This window comes from Sinocyclocheilus rhinocerous, unplaced genomic scaffold (genome assembly GCF_001515625.1).
Source record: "Sinocyclocheilus rhinocerous isolate Xijiao unplaced genomic scaffold, SAMN03320098_v1.1 scaffold397, whole genome shotgun sequence".
NCBI classification, from domain to species: Eukaryota; Metazoa; Chordata; class Actinopteri; order Cypriniformes; family Cyprinidae; genus Sinocyclocheilus; species Sinocyclocheilus rhinocerous.
Genome location: NW_015663491.1, coordinates 184,650 through 196,983, shown reverse-complemented (window position 1 = coordinate 196,983; position 12,334 = coordinate 184,650). Strand labels below are relative to the sequence as shown.

At 38.2% G+C, this 12,334-nt stretch overlaps 1 protein-coding gene across 3 annotated transcripts in view; it reads left to right on the top strand.

Annotated features, from left to right (window-relative positions):
- Positions 1-12,334, top strand: part of LOC107728840 (homeobox protein cut-like 1) — a 153,033-nt gene that overhangs the window by 94,343 nt on the left and 46,356 nt on the right. For all 3 annotated transcript variants that reach the window (XM_016539116.1, XM_016539117.1, XM_016539118.1), the window contains 7 exons: positions 642-690; positions 1,855-1,959; positions 3,003-3,191; positions 6,309-6,367; positions 7,676-7,727; positions 8,456-8,552; positions 10,249-10,977. In XM_016539116.1, coding sequence (XP_016394602.1) covers positions 642-690; positions 1,855-1,959; positions 3,003-3,191; positions 6,309-6,367; positions 7,676-7,727; positions 8,456-8,552; positions 10,249-10,977 — 1,280 coding nt within the window. The remainder of the gene's footprint in view (positions 1-641; positions 691-1,854; positions 1,960-3,002; positions 3,192-6,308; positions 6,368-7,675; positions 7,728-8,455; positions 8,553-10,248; positions 10,978-12,334) is intronic.

Below are 12,334 nucleotides of genomic sequence, written 5' to 3'. Positions count from 1 at the left end.
CTTTATTGAAAGCAGTTGTGTTTACACACCTAAGCCATGCCATTTGCTGAGCTGAGCTGCGCGCTAGCAGAATTGAGAATATTATATCAGATTAGTGTGCATTAAAAGGAGTCTGAGGCCTATATTAGTGTAATCCCTCTGTTTTAACCTGGGCTTGTCCATGTGGCTGAGCCGTGAACCCACTGCTGGGCTACACAGCTCACAGTCCATCGGATTACTGTGAAATCGAGAGGGCTTAATGGCCCTGTGTGCGTGCGGTAGTGTGTATGTGTGTTTGCCAGTGTGCATACGGGTGAGTGTGCAAGTGTTCACATGCATGACAGGGTTATGGAAGTCCAACTGAAACGGCTGATCTCTACACAACAACACACACATACCCAGATGCTTTCATGATGAATGCTCTCAGAACGCATCTAGCTGCTCGTAATTGCATATGCACACATGCAAGCGGCCCAGAAGTGAGGCAAGATGCTGATTACCCGTTTTATGTTGATGTGAGGTCTTCTGTTCCACCTGGTCTTTTCCTTACGTGACCCATTTTATTGCATTGCGTTATATTGCATCATTGTGTTTCACTGCAACAAACCTGCGTTACCGTTTCCCTCCTGCCTGTGTAAGTAATGTGCGCCTTTATTTTTCAGGGCCAATGAGATTGAAGTGGTGATGACAGATTTGGAAAGAGCCAATCAGGTAAAGGCCATATTCCTCATGGAAAAGTGACTCGTATTTCTATTGTATGCAAATCTAAGACACAATAACAGCTTGTTTAGGTCTTTTATTAATATCACCGGTCTAATGGACTCTACAGAAGTTGCTGTGCTAGATTGCAAATTTCTTTTATTAGCACACAACTTTATTGGAGTCACATATATCCAAGTTCCAGATATCCCAATTCCCTCCATCTGCTTTCCTTTTGGAAGAAATCCATCATTCCCTTGCACTTTTTCGAGCTCTGAGCCCCAACGGCTAAATCTAAATGGATATCAGATCTTTTATGTGATGCAATATAAAGAATCTCTTGCCTTTTTATTGGTTTTGTGCATTTATGGGATTTTTTTTTTTTATCAGCAGTCTATCATTTACTGACCTTATGTGTTTGGGATAGCTGATCTGTAGGAATATTTTATTTTATATTATATTATTATTAATTGATCTCTTCCTGACTTATTTCTTGCTAACTTACTCAAAACTCCCATTTTTTCTGAATGTCTCTGTTTGTAAACACTGTAAAAATCAGTTTGCTTGTCTAAAAATGATAAACTAAGTTTTTGAAAATGTAGGGCAAGCAATAAACAAACACTCGAGTATAAAGTTTATAATCATTGTTTTCATTAGCATTATTATTCCAATCAACAGAAAAAAGAACATTTGGTAAGACTTGTTACGTAGACACTTAGAATAAATTAGCATAATTAAGCTCGTCATTACCATAAATGCATAAAGATGGTGGTGTTGGATTCAGTGCATCTAAAGGTTGAATGCTTTAAGCAGCTTTTACAATACATTTAACTTTTGAAGTCTCATCGTGAATCTAGCCATTTGTCTTTAGGTCAGGCATCCATTTTAGGGCAACAAATGAATTAACACCACAATCTTTATTTAAAATGAACTCTGCGTGATTTGCATATTCTGTGAATCAACCAACCGTACATACCTTGACACACTTTAGCTTGAATACTAGAGCACTCAGCCAAGTAGGACCCATGTGAGTTCAGTTAACATTTTTCAGCCCAGCCATAAAAAATAGGCCTGTGATCTCTTAGCTCCCAGTCTTCTCAGCGTTGGTTGATATTAAGGTTATGTATCTTCGACTTAGGCAATTTTTAACCCATTTGTTCTGTTTGTGGCCCACAGAGGGCCGAGGCGGCAGAGAGGGAGGCCGTGAGCCTGAGGGAGCAGCTCACTTCAGCTGGCAAAACCCTGCAACCATCCAATCAGATCCAGAAAGCACCGGAAGTAGTAAGAACTCAACTCTACATGCCTGTATTGTAATGAAAGAGGGAGGATATAGGAGGGATGCATTCACATATTAACGCTGTTATAATATTGAGATTAATCAATTAGGGCTGTCAAAAAATACTTAATCAGGATTGATATCAGATTTGTAAATTATTAAAAAAAAACTTTTTAATGCATACATTAGAAGCATGAATGTCTGATTTGTAAATAATTGTACACATTTTTTTTATACAATGCTTAATATTCTTAATGCATTACGCATTCGCAGTGCCGTTGCAAGTAGTGTAGCCAGTTTATATTTGCAGTATAATTTATTATATTATAGTGAAATATTTATTAATTTATATCTTTTTTGTCTTTTTAAATATATAAGTAATTGCATTTTAATATTAATTTATTTATAATGAATAAGTAATTAATAATGGATCAATACATTATGAAAAAAATCTGTCATTAATAAATGTTAACAGCATTAAATATATGAACAATTAAACAAATAATGTAATACTGTATAGAAACTATAGGTAACACTTTAGTATAGGGACCAATTCTCACTATTAACTAGTTGTTTGTTAGCATGCCTATTATTAACATATTGGCTGTTTATTAGTACTTATAAAGCACATATTCTGCATGGCCATATTCTACATCCCTAATCCTACCCAATACCTAAATTTAACAACTACCTTACTAACTATTAATAAACAGCAAATTAGGAGTTTATTGAGGCAAAATTTGTAGTTAATGGTTTGTTAATATCGAGAATTGGACCCTAAAATAAAGTATGACCAAACTATATTTATAATTATTTGTGAAGTTCATTATAAGGGTTTATGAATATAATGCATTTAAAATATTTTTATTGTACTTTGCACAGTATATACACTCTTAACAGTGCAGGTTCATTTAAAAACAAATTTGATACAACATAGTACTTCGCATCACCCTGCTCAAGAACACAGACATTTGCCTTGGCTAACAGGAAGTGTTACCATTTACATTGTCTGTACAGCATTGTAAAATGTGTGTATTTGTGTGTGCAGGACAAGTCTCTGGAGGCGCTATCTTGCAGCAGTCTGGAGGCAGAGCTGGGTGCAAAGGAAAGGGAGGTAGAGCGTTTGGCCGAGGACGTTCAGAGACTTCAAGCCAGTCTGGCCCAGCTCAGCGAGACCTCCACCAATCAGATCAGCCAGCTCGAGCAGCAGCTGAGCTCCAAAGAGGCCCTATTAAAGGTCAGTCAGACCAACTTATTAATGAAAGACATTGGTAATATATTAAGTAGAGCATAACTTAAGCTTTGATCATGTGTTTAGATGGTTAGTAGTATGCAATTAGTTAGTCCTGCATTGCATTGTACTCCATTACTGTGGTAAAATTGCTGTGCCATACAGCCTTCTTTATTTATGTATAAGCATTGATGTAGAAGCGCCGCTCTTTAGTTGGCTAAACAGCTGTAGCAAGTACAAGTGAAAGAGCCTGGCTGGTCATTATGGAGCAGCGGCCCATCTAAAGTCACATTAGCACTGGACTCCAGGCACGAGCTGTTTCATCTCGACATTTCATGTTGGATGAAGCGAGTGGTCCTGCTCGTGGCAGCAGTCAGATCTCTGCTCTGCGGCTGCAGGACAGGCCTGTAAATGTTGCAGCGACTCACATGAGCCATGTGACCCATGTAGTGAATGTTTAGAGTTTGAATGACAGCTGGTTGGATGGCAGGAGACTGAGCTGAGAAGAAGCCATCGCTGAGCATCACGCGGAGAGACTGCTCTGAACTGGCCTGCCTGTAGCAGACTCAACTTCTACTGCAGAATCTGAGCGTGAGCAGTGCCGGGAGATTCATATTGAATAGTGGTTGAGCGAAATGGGTTTTTTAATGGCTGTTTCTAGAAAGTAGAATGGCTGATGAAAAGCTGAAGTATATAATACCCCTAGTGAAAAAGAAATATACTGAAATGTATTTGAAATACATCTGATTCATGCTACGTATACTACAAATACATTCACATATTTGTGTACTTAATAAAAATACCCTGCAATTGTACTTTTGGTATACTAAACTGGTATACTTAGTCTGATGAATTGGAACAACAAATTTTGTACTTAATGCACTTTAAAGGGTTAGTTCACCCAAAAATTAGGCTGTGTTTTACTCACCCCAGAGCCATCCTAGGTGTATATGACTTTCTTCTTTCAGATGAATCCAGTGACTAGTCGACTTTAATGCTCTGCCATGACGCTTTAAAGGGTTAGTTCACCCAAAAATGAAATTAGGCTGTGTTTTACTCACCCCCAAAGCATCCTAGGTGTATATGATTTTCTTCTTTCAGACGAATCCTCGGAGTTATATTAAAACTTGTCCTGGCTATTCCAAGCTCTATCATTGCAGTCAGCGGGTGTTGCAGTGCTTCAGTCCTAAAGAAGTGAAATAAAAAGCGCCCATCCATAAAAAAAAGTGTCTCACACGGCCCCGGGGGGTAAACAAAGGCCTCCTGTAGCGAATCAATGCTTTTTTGTAAGACAAATATCTATATTCAAAACGTAATAATCACTTTAATCTAGCTTGCGCCAGCAGTTGTACACTGAAGCAGCTCCGGGCTGATGACGTATGATTTCAGCGTTGCGTATGCGCCGGTGAGTCTTGTGAAAACCAACGTTTGTTTACAGGAGCAAAGGAAGCAAAGTTTCCTTACTTTAGCAAAGGAAAACCAGTCTCCTCTTGGCTTATATCGAAATCCTCTGACATTCTTCTTTACAAATCCTCGTTTTGTACTTCTAATTAGTGACCATTGTTTTGTTTTGATCTCTCTGCTGCACTTCTGCGTTCGTCACTTCTGAGCGGCGCATGCGAAAATCCAACCTCATACGTCATCCACCCGGAACTGCTTTCATTTACAACAGTGAGCGCAAGCTAGATTAAAGTGATTATTACGTTTTGAATATGGATATTTTTCTTATAAAAACGCATCGATTCGCTACAGGAGGCCTTTGTTCACCCCCCGGAGCCGTGTGAGACACTTTTTTTATGGATGGGCGCTTTTTATTTCACTTCTTTTGGACTGAAGCACTGTAACACCCGCTGACTGCAATGATAGAGCTTGGAATAGCCAGGACAATTTTTAAAATAACTCCGACTGGATTCGTCTGAAAGAAGAAAGTCATATACACCTAGGATGCCTTGGGGGTGAGTAAAACAACCTAATTTTCATTTTTGGGTGAACTAACCCTTTAATTATGTGGAAGTAGTGCTGAAGTCCAACTAAAGATATACTGAAGTGATTGTGTTAAAGTGGAACTATACTTCAGCTACACTTTAAATATCTTGTATTTAAAGACCGATATAATTCAAAGGTCATACAGTCCTCATCAATAGTGACATTAAAACACATTTTAGGCTTAATATTAAGAAATTTGCTTTGTGCACAAGTGGTACTCCAAATAGTTTAATAAAAAATTTTATATCAGTAAGTCTCAAGCGATATGTCAGTAAATATGTTAATACATTTGAACTATACTTTTTTACTAGGAACAATTTAATAGCAAATAAACTCTAAAAGTACACATAGTGGCTTAATTTGTACGCTTAATTTCACAATATTTACTCAATGTTTGAAATACAGTATATGAGATGTTTTTGAAAGAAGTTTCTTATGCTCACCAAGGCTTCATTTATTCGATCAAAAATACAATTAAAACAGCAGTATTGTATATTATGAAATGTTGTTACAATTTACAAACTGTAACTTTTTTTACATTTTAATATATTTGTAATATGTATTTACAAACTGTTTTTTTATAATTATTTTTAAATTATTATTATTAAATTTATAATTATTAAAAAATTATTTTAAAAATAATAATTTATTCCTGTGATGAATAAAAACATATTAAAAAATGTATTTGGAGTAGAAATCTTTTGTAACACTGTAAATATAAATACTGTCACTTTTGATCAGTTTAATGCATCCTTGCTGAAAAAAAAAGTATTTTCCCCAAAATTTTGAACAGTAGTGTATATTACCAAATATATTATTTTAATTGAATGTAATTTTAAATAGTTTTGATTTAATAAAATCTAAAAAAAATTATTTTTCAAAAAGAAAGAAATGTTTCATTGTTTGTATCATTTATTTTGAGCCCCTTAAAGTTATAGGGTACCAGAAAAAAAAAAAAAAAAATCTGTCATTATTCACTCTTATGTCATTCCAAAATAGTATGCTGTTTTTATTCTATGGGAAATATTTGAACCCTCTGTGTGAATATTGTGAGAATTTCAGTATAATATAGTTCATCAGTAATTCACAGTACAGATTTGCTTATAAATACATATATCTGCCTTTTCCCCTCCCCAGCAACTTCAAGAAAAGCTTCAAGAGCAGTCAGACTACGAGGAGATCAAACGAGAACTCTGGTAAATTCTAAAGCACTAATTCTGTCAGCGCAAATAATCCTGACGCTTCAGCCTTTTCCCTCACATTTATGTGAATATTTTAGCATTATTAACATTATTTTAACGCTGATGGGAACGTTGCTTCAACCTTAACATGACATTCAAGTGTGTAATACCACAAATTGGCTTTAAGGTGAACCTAAATAAGCAAAGGTTTTGTTTGGAGTGACCTGACCTGGTGTTGTTTATCCACATACATAATTCAAGACCCTCAGACCTATTGCTGATTGGCTACAAGTTTGTTTTGCGATTCGGCCCGAATCAGTTTTTAAAGCATTTTTGAAAAATCACTCACTCTGCCTTTAACCTTTGCCCACCACTCCGTTATGCATGTACCGTCCTCTCTCTCTCCAGGGCTCGAATTGTGAGTTTTCAGTACCTGGTGGTCTTGAACTTTACAGTCAGACGTACTGAATGTGATCCGATGTAGTTCAGCCAGCTGAGATATGAACCGCAGAGATCGCCAAACTCCTGCGCACGGACCTTTTATTCCCATATTTTACCAGAAGGATTTTTACTCCGCGGTAATCTCAGTTCTGTTTAATAAATTCAAAGAACCTTAGGTATGCAAGGAGTATTGGGTCTTATTTTTGAGAAAAGCGGATTAAGCACGCTTTGTTGTCGGAGAGGTTTCTGCGCGGGACTGAGGGATTGCTGCGTTTCATCTCCAGCCACAGCTGTAATGAGGAGGCTAACGTAGTTTGCATCGGCGATAACCTAATTGACTGATGTGTGTGTTTTTGGCTCGGCCGCTCGTCTGTGCTGTCGGCGTGTGTGTTGGGAGGCTTCAGGAGATGTCTGGCTGTCCGTTGCATAACTTGATTTTAGGCGTAATATTCCCAATTGGGATTTATAAAGCGAGTAATCCATGAATAGAGGGTGTTGTTAAGATCTGCGCTGGTCTGATGATCGGCCTAAAAAGCCGCTTTGCTGAATGTATATTGATAGCTTGTTGTCTACAGTACTCGAGGCACATTCCACCGTAATATAATGAGTGTTTTCACCCAAAAGGCTTTTGAAAATGGCCCCGTTTAATCCATAGATAACAGATCAGCCCTGAGTGGAGTGCGGCTAGGCACACAGGTTAATTTGGGTAACGTGATTGTAGGTGTCACAGGAATTTTCGAATTATGATACTGAACGCTGAGCCAACGCGTATTAAGATGAGCGGCGTTTAGTTCTTTACCTGAATCGGAAAGCGAAATGCTTCTGGATTTGGCTTAGTAGCACCATTATTTAATACGTAAACACTTTTTTCACTCTCAACAGCAACCTGAAATCAATGGAGCACAACTCATCAGATCATCACTCTTCAGTACAGGTAAGACATCACGTGTTTAGAAAGAATGAAGTTGATTGGATTTTTTTCTTCTTGTAATAGTAAAAGGCAGCATGTTTTCTTGCTTTTGATGTTTTGTAAATTCTGAATATCATGTCATAAATTTGTCCCGTTAATTTCTGAAACATTAATTTTAATTTTGTACTAATAAATACATGTGAAAGAGCTGATAGTGTTGTTTTATTTTTTCTGTATTTTGTTCCTTCCTTCCTTTAACTTTCCTTTGGTTTGTTTCTTCCTTTATATTCCTACTTTCTTCTATTCTTTATTCCTCATTTCCTTTTTCCCCTTTCCATTCCCTTCCATACTCAGTTCCTTCCTTTCTTTCCCTTTCTCAATTCTTTCCTTCCTAAACCTTTCTTTCTTTCTTTCCTCCTTCCTTCCTTCCTTTCCTTTTCTTTTCCTTCTAAAACCTTACATTTGCTTCTCCTTCCTTCCTTTCTGCCTTAATTTCCCTTCTTCTTTCTTTCCTTTTTTCTTTCTTTTCTTTTCTCAATGATTTCCTTCTAAAACTTTACATTTGTTTCACCTTCCTTCCTTCCTTCCTTCCCTCTCCATAACTTTACTTTTGTTTTTCTTCCTTCATTTTTCTTCTTCCTGTTTTACTTCCTTATTCACTTCCTTTTCTCCCTCATTTCTGTTCCCTTACTTTCCATCATTTTCTACCCTCTTGTATATTTTTTCTTAACCTTATCCGTCCTTCATTTTAGGACTCATCCAAGCCATTGGAGATGTTGCTGACGGGGAAAGTCCATAGCCGGCTGTCTGAGAGCGCTTTGAAACGACTGGCCAACAATGACTTCAGTGGTGAGTTTACACGGTATCCATCCTCTTCCGAGGAACATTAACCAGCCAGTCACTGGGAAATTGCGAAGATGCAGCTTACACACAGGAACTGGCATGATTTATTGATTACTTTTTTCCAAACCTAACTTCCCCCAAAATGCAGCTGGACATGCAACATGACCTAATAAAACTTTCAGAACTTTATGGCTGTATGATCTTATTTTGCCTCAAGAAAAAACAAAAACAAATATATATCGTAACAGATCATCCTGAGAGTGACGAGTTGGGTTTGGAGGCATTTGTGTTGTTAAGGTCAGTTCATCCTTTTCTAGAGGCAGCAGCATATTACGTTTTGGCTTGTAGGAGATCAGGTCACCTGGGGCTTGCATAAATCCTGAACGGCTAGCGGAGACCAATGTGATAATTAGGCCTTGTTTCCCTTTTCCTGCTCTTTCGACCACGCTCTGTGTGTGTAAGGTTGGAAATGTCATTACAGAACACCTCTGGACACCCCTATGGAGATCATACATTTCATTTGCGTTTTAAATGTGACTTTCTATCACAAATTTTGCATTTTTAAACCTGGCATTTGCTGCTGACGGCAGTGTTGGAGAATCATGTGTGATCATAGCATGTATCTGTCTCTGACAGCCAACAGAATTCTGTTGCACTAAATATTGATTTTGCCACCATTGTATAAAGTGATGGTATTGTTATGGAAGCGCACACAGAAGAGGTGTTTTGTCATGGCAAAAAGGATAACCGTACTGACACCCACAAGCCCTTGCAGTGAACAGTCCCCACAGCATGAGCAGGTAGCCCACGCACAGTTGCCTGGCCTGATATCTCTGGACATGCCTGCTAGTCTACAGACCTCAGAGGAGATCAGTGTTAAACGTCAGCCTGTGGCACACACACATACACACCACAGATTTCCTTGAAGCGTGCAAAGCAAGTCTTTGGCACTTTGTTTCTGCTCGTTTTTTTTAGAAAATAATATTTTTGAATTTATCTTAGTTTCATTTATAGGGGGGAAAAAAAACTTAAAAATAGGGAAACAGATATAGCTGTGCACTGAAAAAAAAATGGGTGTAGAAGCTGTTTTCACTCAGAAATTTCTAGTAAATTTCACAAATAATTATAGTGAAACAGCAAGTAACACATTTAATTAAACATGACATTTTGACTATAAAATATTTTCTTGTAAAATGTACTTTAATCTTTGTTTTATTTACAACTTCAAAAAAAATTTGTTTGAAAAAAAATTCAAACAGTGTGGTTTGAATCTGCTACACATTCAAATCCCATTTCTGCTCTAAATGAAAATGTGACTAAGACAAGAAATACAATCTCTATATGTATATATATATATATATATATATATATGGAATTCTTGATTGTAATTGGTCAAAAGACATTCTGTGGTCATATATTTTTGTAGAATGATTGCTTTGTATAAATATTGTCTTTTGTTCCAGGTAACCAATTTTAAAACCAATAGTTTTAATTTCTTTAGTATTACTTTGTGTTCTCAAATTTCAGCATTACGTCTATTTATTAATTAAGTAGCCATGGCATAATGTACAGTAAATCGGCCAGTATCCACCTTCAGGATGATACAAAATCACCTTGCCAGGATTTATCTCCTAAATATTTTTAGCAGCAGTCTAAATCAGTACCCATGATTTTTCTCATCACCCTTCGGTTTGTTCTACAGGATCAGTGGGGCGGAAAAGTAAAGAAACCACAGTGGAAAACCCTCAGCGTTTTCCTGCCACTCCAGTCCCTACCACACTCCAGGGGTCCCCTCCTCCCCCCTCCCCTCAGCTTTTGATGAGGACGGGCACCGCTACCTCCGAATCTGCTGCCAGTGCCAACGGTACACACCCTTTCTCCCCCACGGGCATCGGGCCAGACTTCTTTACCCCCGGCATGGCCAGCGTGGGCGCCACGTTCCCCCCGTTGGCTGGCAAAATGGCACTCAACTCTCTTCTTCAGAGGCAGCTCATGCAAACCATCTACACCAAAGCCCTCCAGGACCCTTCTCCAAGTTCTGTGCTCTTCGGGCTGCCCCATTACGCTACAACCAACTCTCTCTCCAGCCCCCTACCCCCTCAGTCAGCGGGCAGCCCGGAGGTTAATGGCCTGGCACCCTCTCCCAGCCAGTCTGAGGGTGCAGGCAGCACGTCGGAAGGGGAGGAAATGGACACGGCTGAGATTGCGCGACAGGTCAAGGAGCAGCTGATCAAACACAACATCGGCCAGCGTGTGTTCGGCCATTATGTGTTGGGTCTGTCCCAAGGCTCGGTCAGTGAGATTCTGGCCCGGCCCAAACCCTGGAGCAAGTTAACTATCCGTGGCAAAGAGCCCTTTCACAAGATGAAGCACTTCCTGTCTGATGAGCAGAACATCCTGGCGCTGAGGAGCATCCAGGGCAGGCAGAGAGGTCAGTTACAGAGCTTGAGGAAACAACTTAACCTTGTTATCGCAGATGATCTCCCAACGCATGTTTATTTTCAAACATTATGCATGGGATTAAATAGTGCTCAGTTAACAGCATGGCAATTCCTGTCACATGTAAGCAACTTAAACATAGGCACACTGATGTTAGCAGTCTCACATTTAGAGCAAGCATTTCTTTAAAGAGTCAAATCAGATACTTTAAATAGTCAAATATGTGCAATAACAAGAGAGGGCAGTGCTTTGCGATTGCTGTGATCCAGCTGTACTTCTTATGGAAGCTTGTTTTTTTGCCTCAGATTAAAAAAAAATTAAATAAAATGAGTAATTGTGAACAAAATTTTTAAATAAGAACTAAAGTTGCATTTGTGAGATATGAAGTCACATTTTTGAGATATAAAGTTACAATTGTGTGATATGACGTCGTGATTTTGAGGTATGAATTCACAATTTTGAGGTATAAAGTCGCATTTGTGAGTTGTGAAGTCATGAGATATAAAGTCATAATCGTGAGGTATACAGTTGCATTTGTGTGGTATAAAGTCATGTTTATGAGATAGGAAGTTGCAATTGTGAGAGATGAAGTAACGTTTTTGAGGAGTAAAGTCGTATTTGTGAGATATAAAGTCACCATTTTTGTCACATTTGTGGGTTGAAAATCTTGCATATGTGAGGTATGAATAGGGTTGGGAATCGAAAATCGATTCCGATTCCAGAATCGGATACTTAAGGTCAGGAATCGGACACTTGTCAAATTAAAATTTCGATTCCGCCTATCGATTCCTATGCTCGCTAATCTAAGCGCTCCAAAGTTTGGCTACATTTGTGATCAGAAGCCAAAAGCTAAGTATAATATCTGTGATAGCTAAGCATGTTGCAAGAGAGGTGTCACCACCAACATGACAAAGCACTTTAATTTAATAGATCGTTAAAGATCGCGAACACGATTCAAACACCAACCTGATTCTATTCCTAAATTACAATGATTCATCTGTTTCATTCCTCAGCCTTTGACGTGTGCGATCAATGTTGTGATCACTTGGTTCATCTGTGCAGAGTACAATAACACCAGTGTGATTTGAACATTTAAATTTGCGTTCGCGCAGCCATTGACCTAAAGAGAGCAGCTGTCTGTCATGAATGAAACAGCTTCAGTCTTTTCAGTCACACAGTATCATTATTTCTGTGTTACAAACATTCAAATCACAGAAGTACTGGGATAAAAGTTTATAGTTCAGATATAAACTGTGTGTACGATGTGTATGGTAGCGATTAAAATAGAGTAAATCACCTTTTGAAAGTAATTTGACACTTCAAATGAAGATTTATCGATTACATTGTTA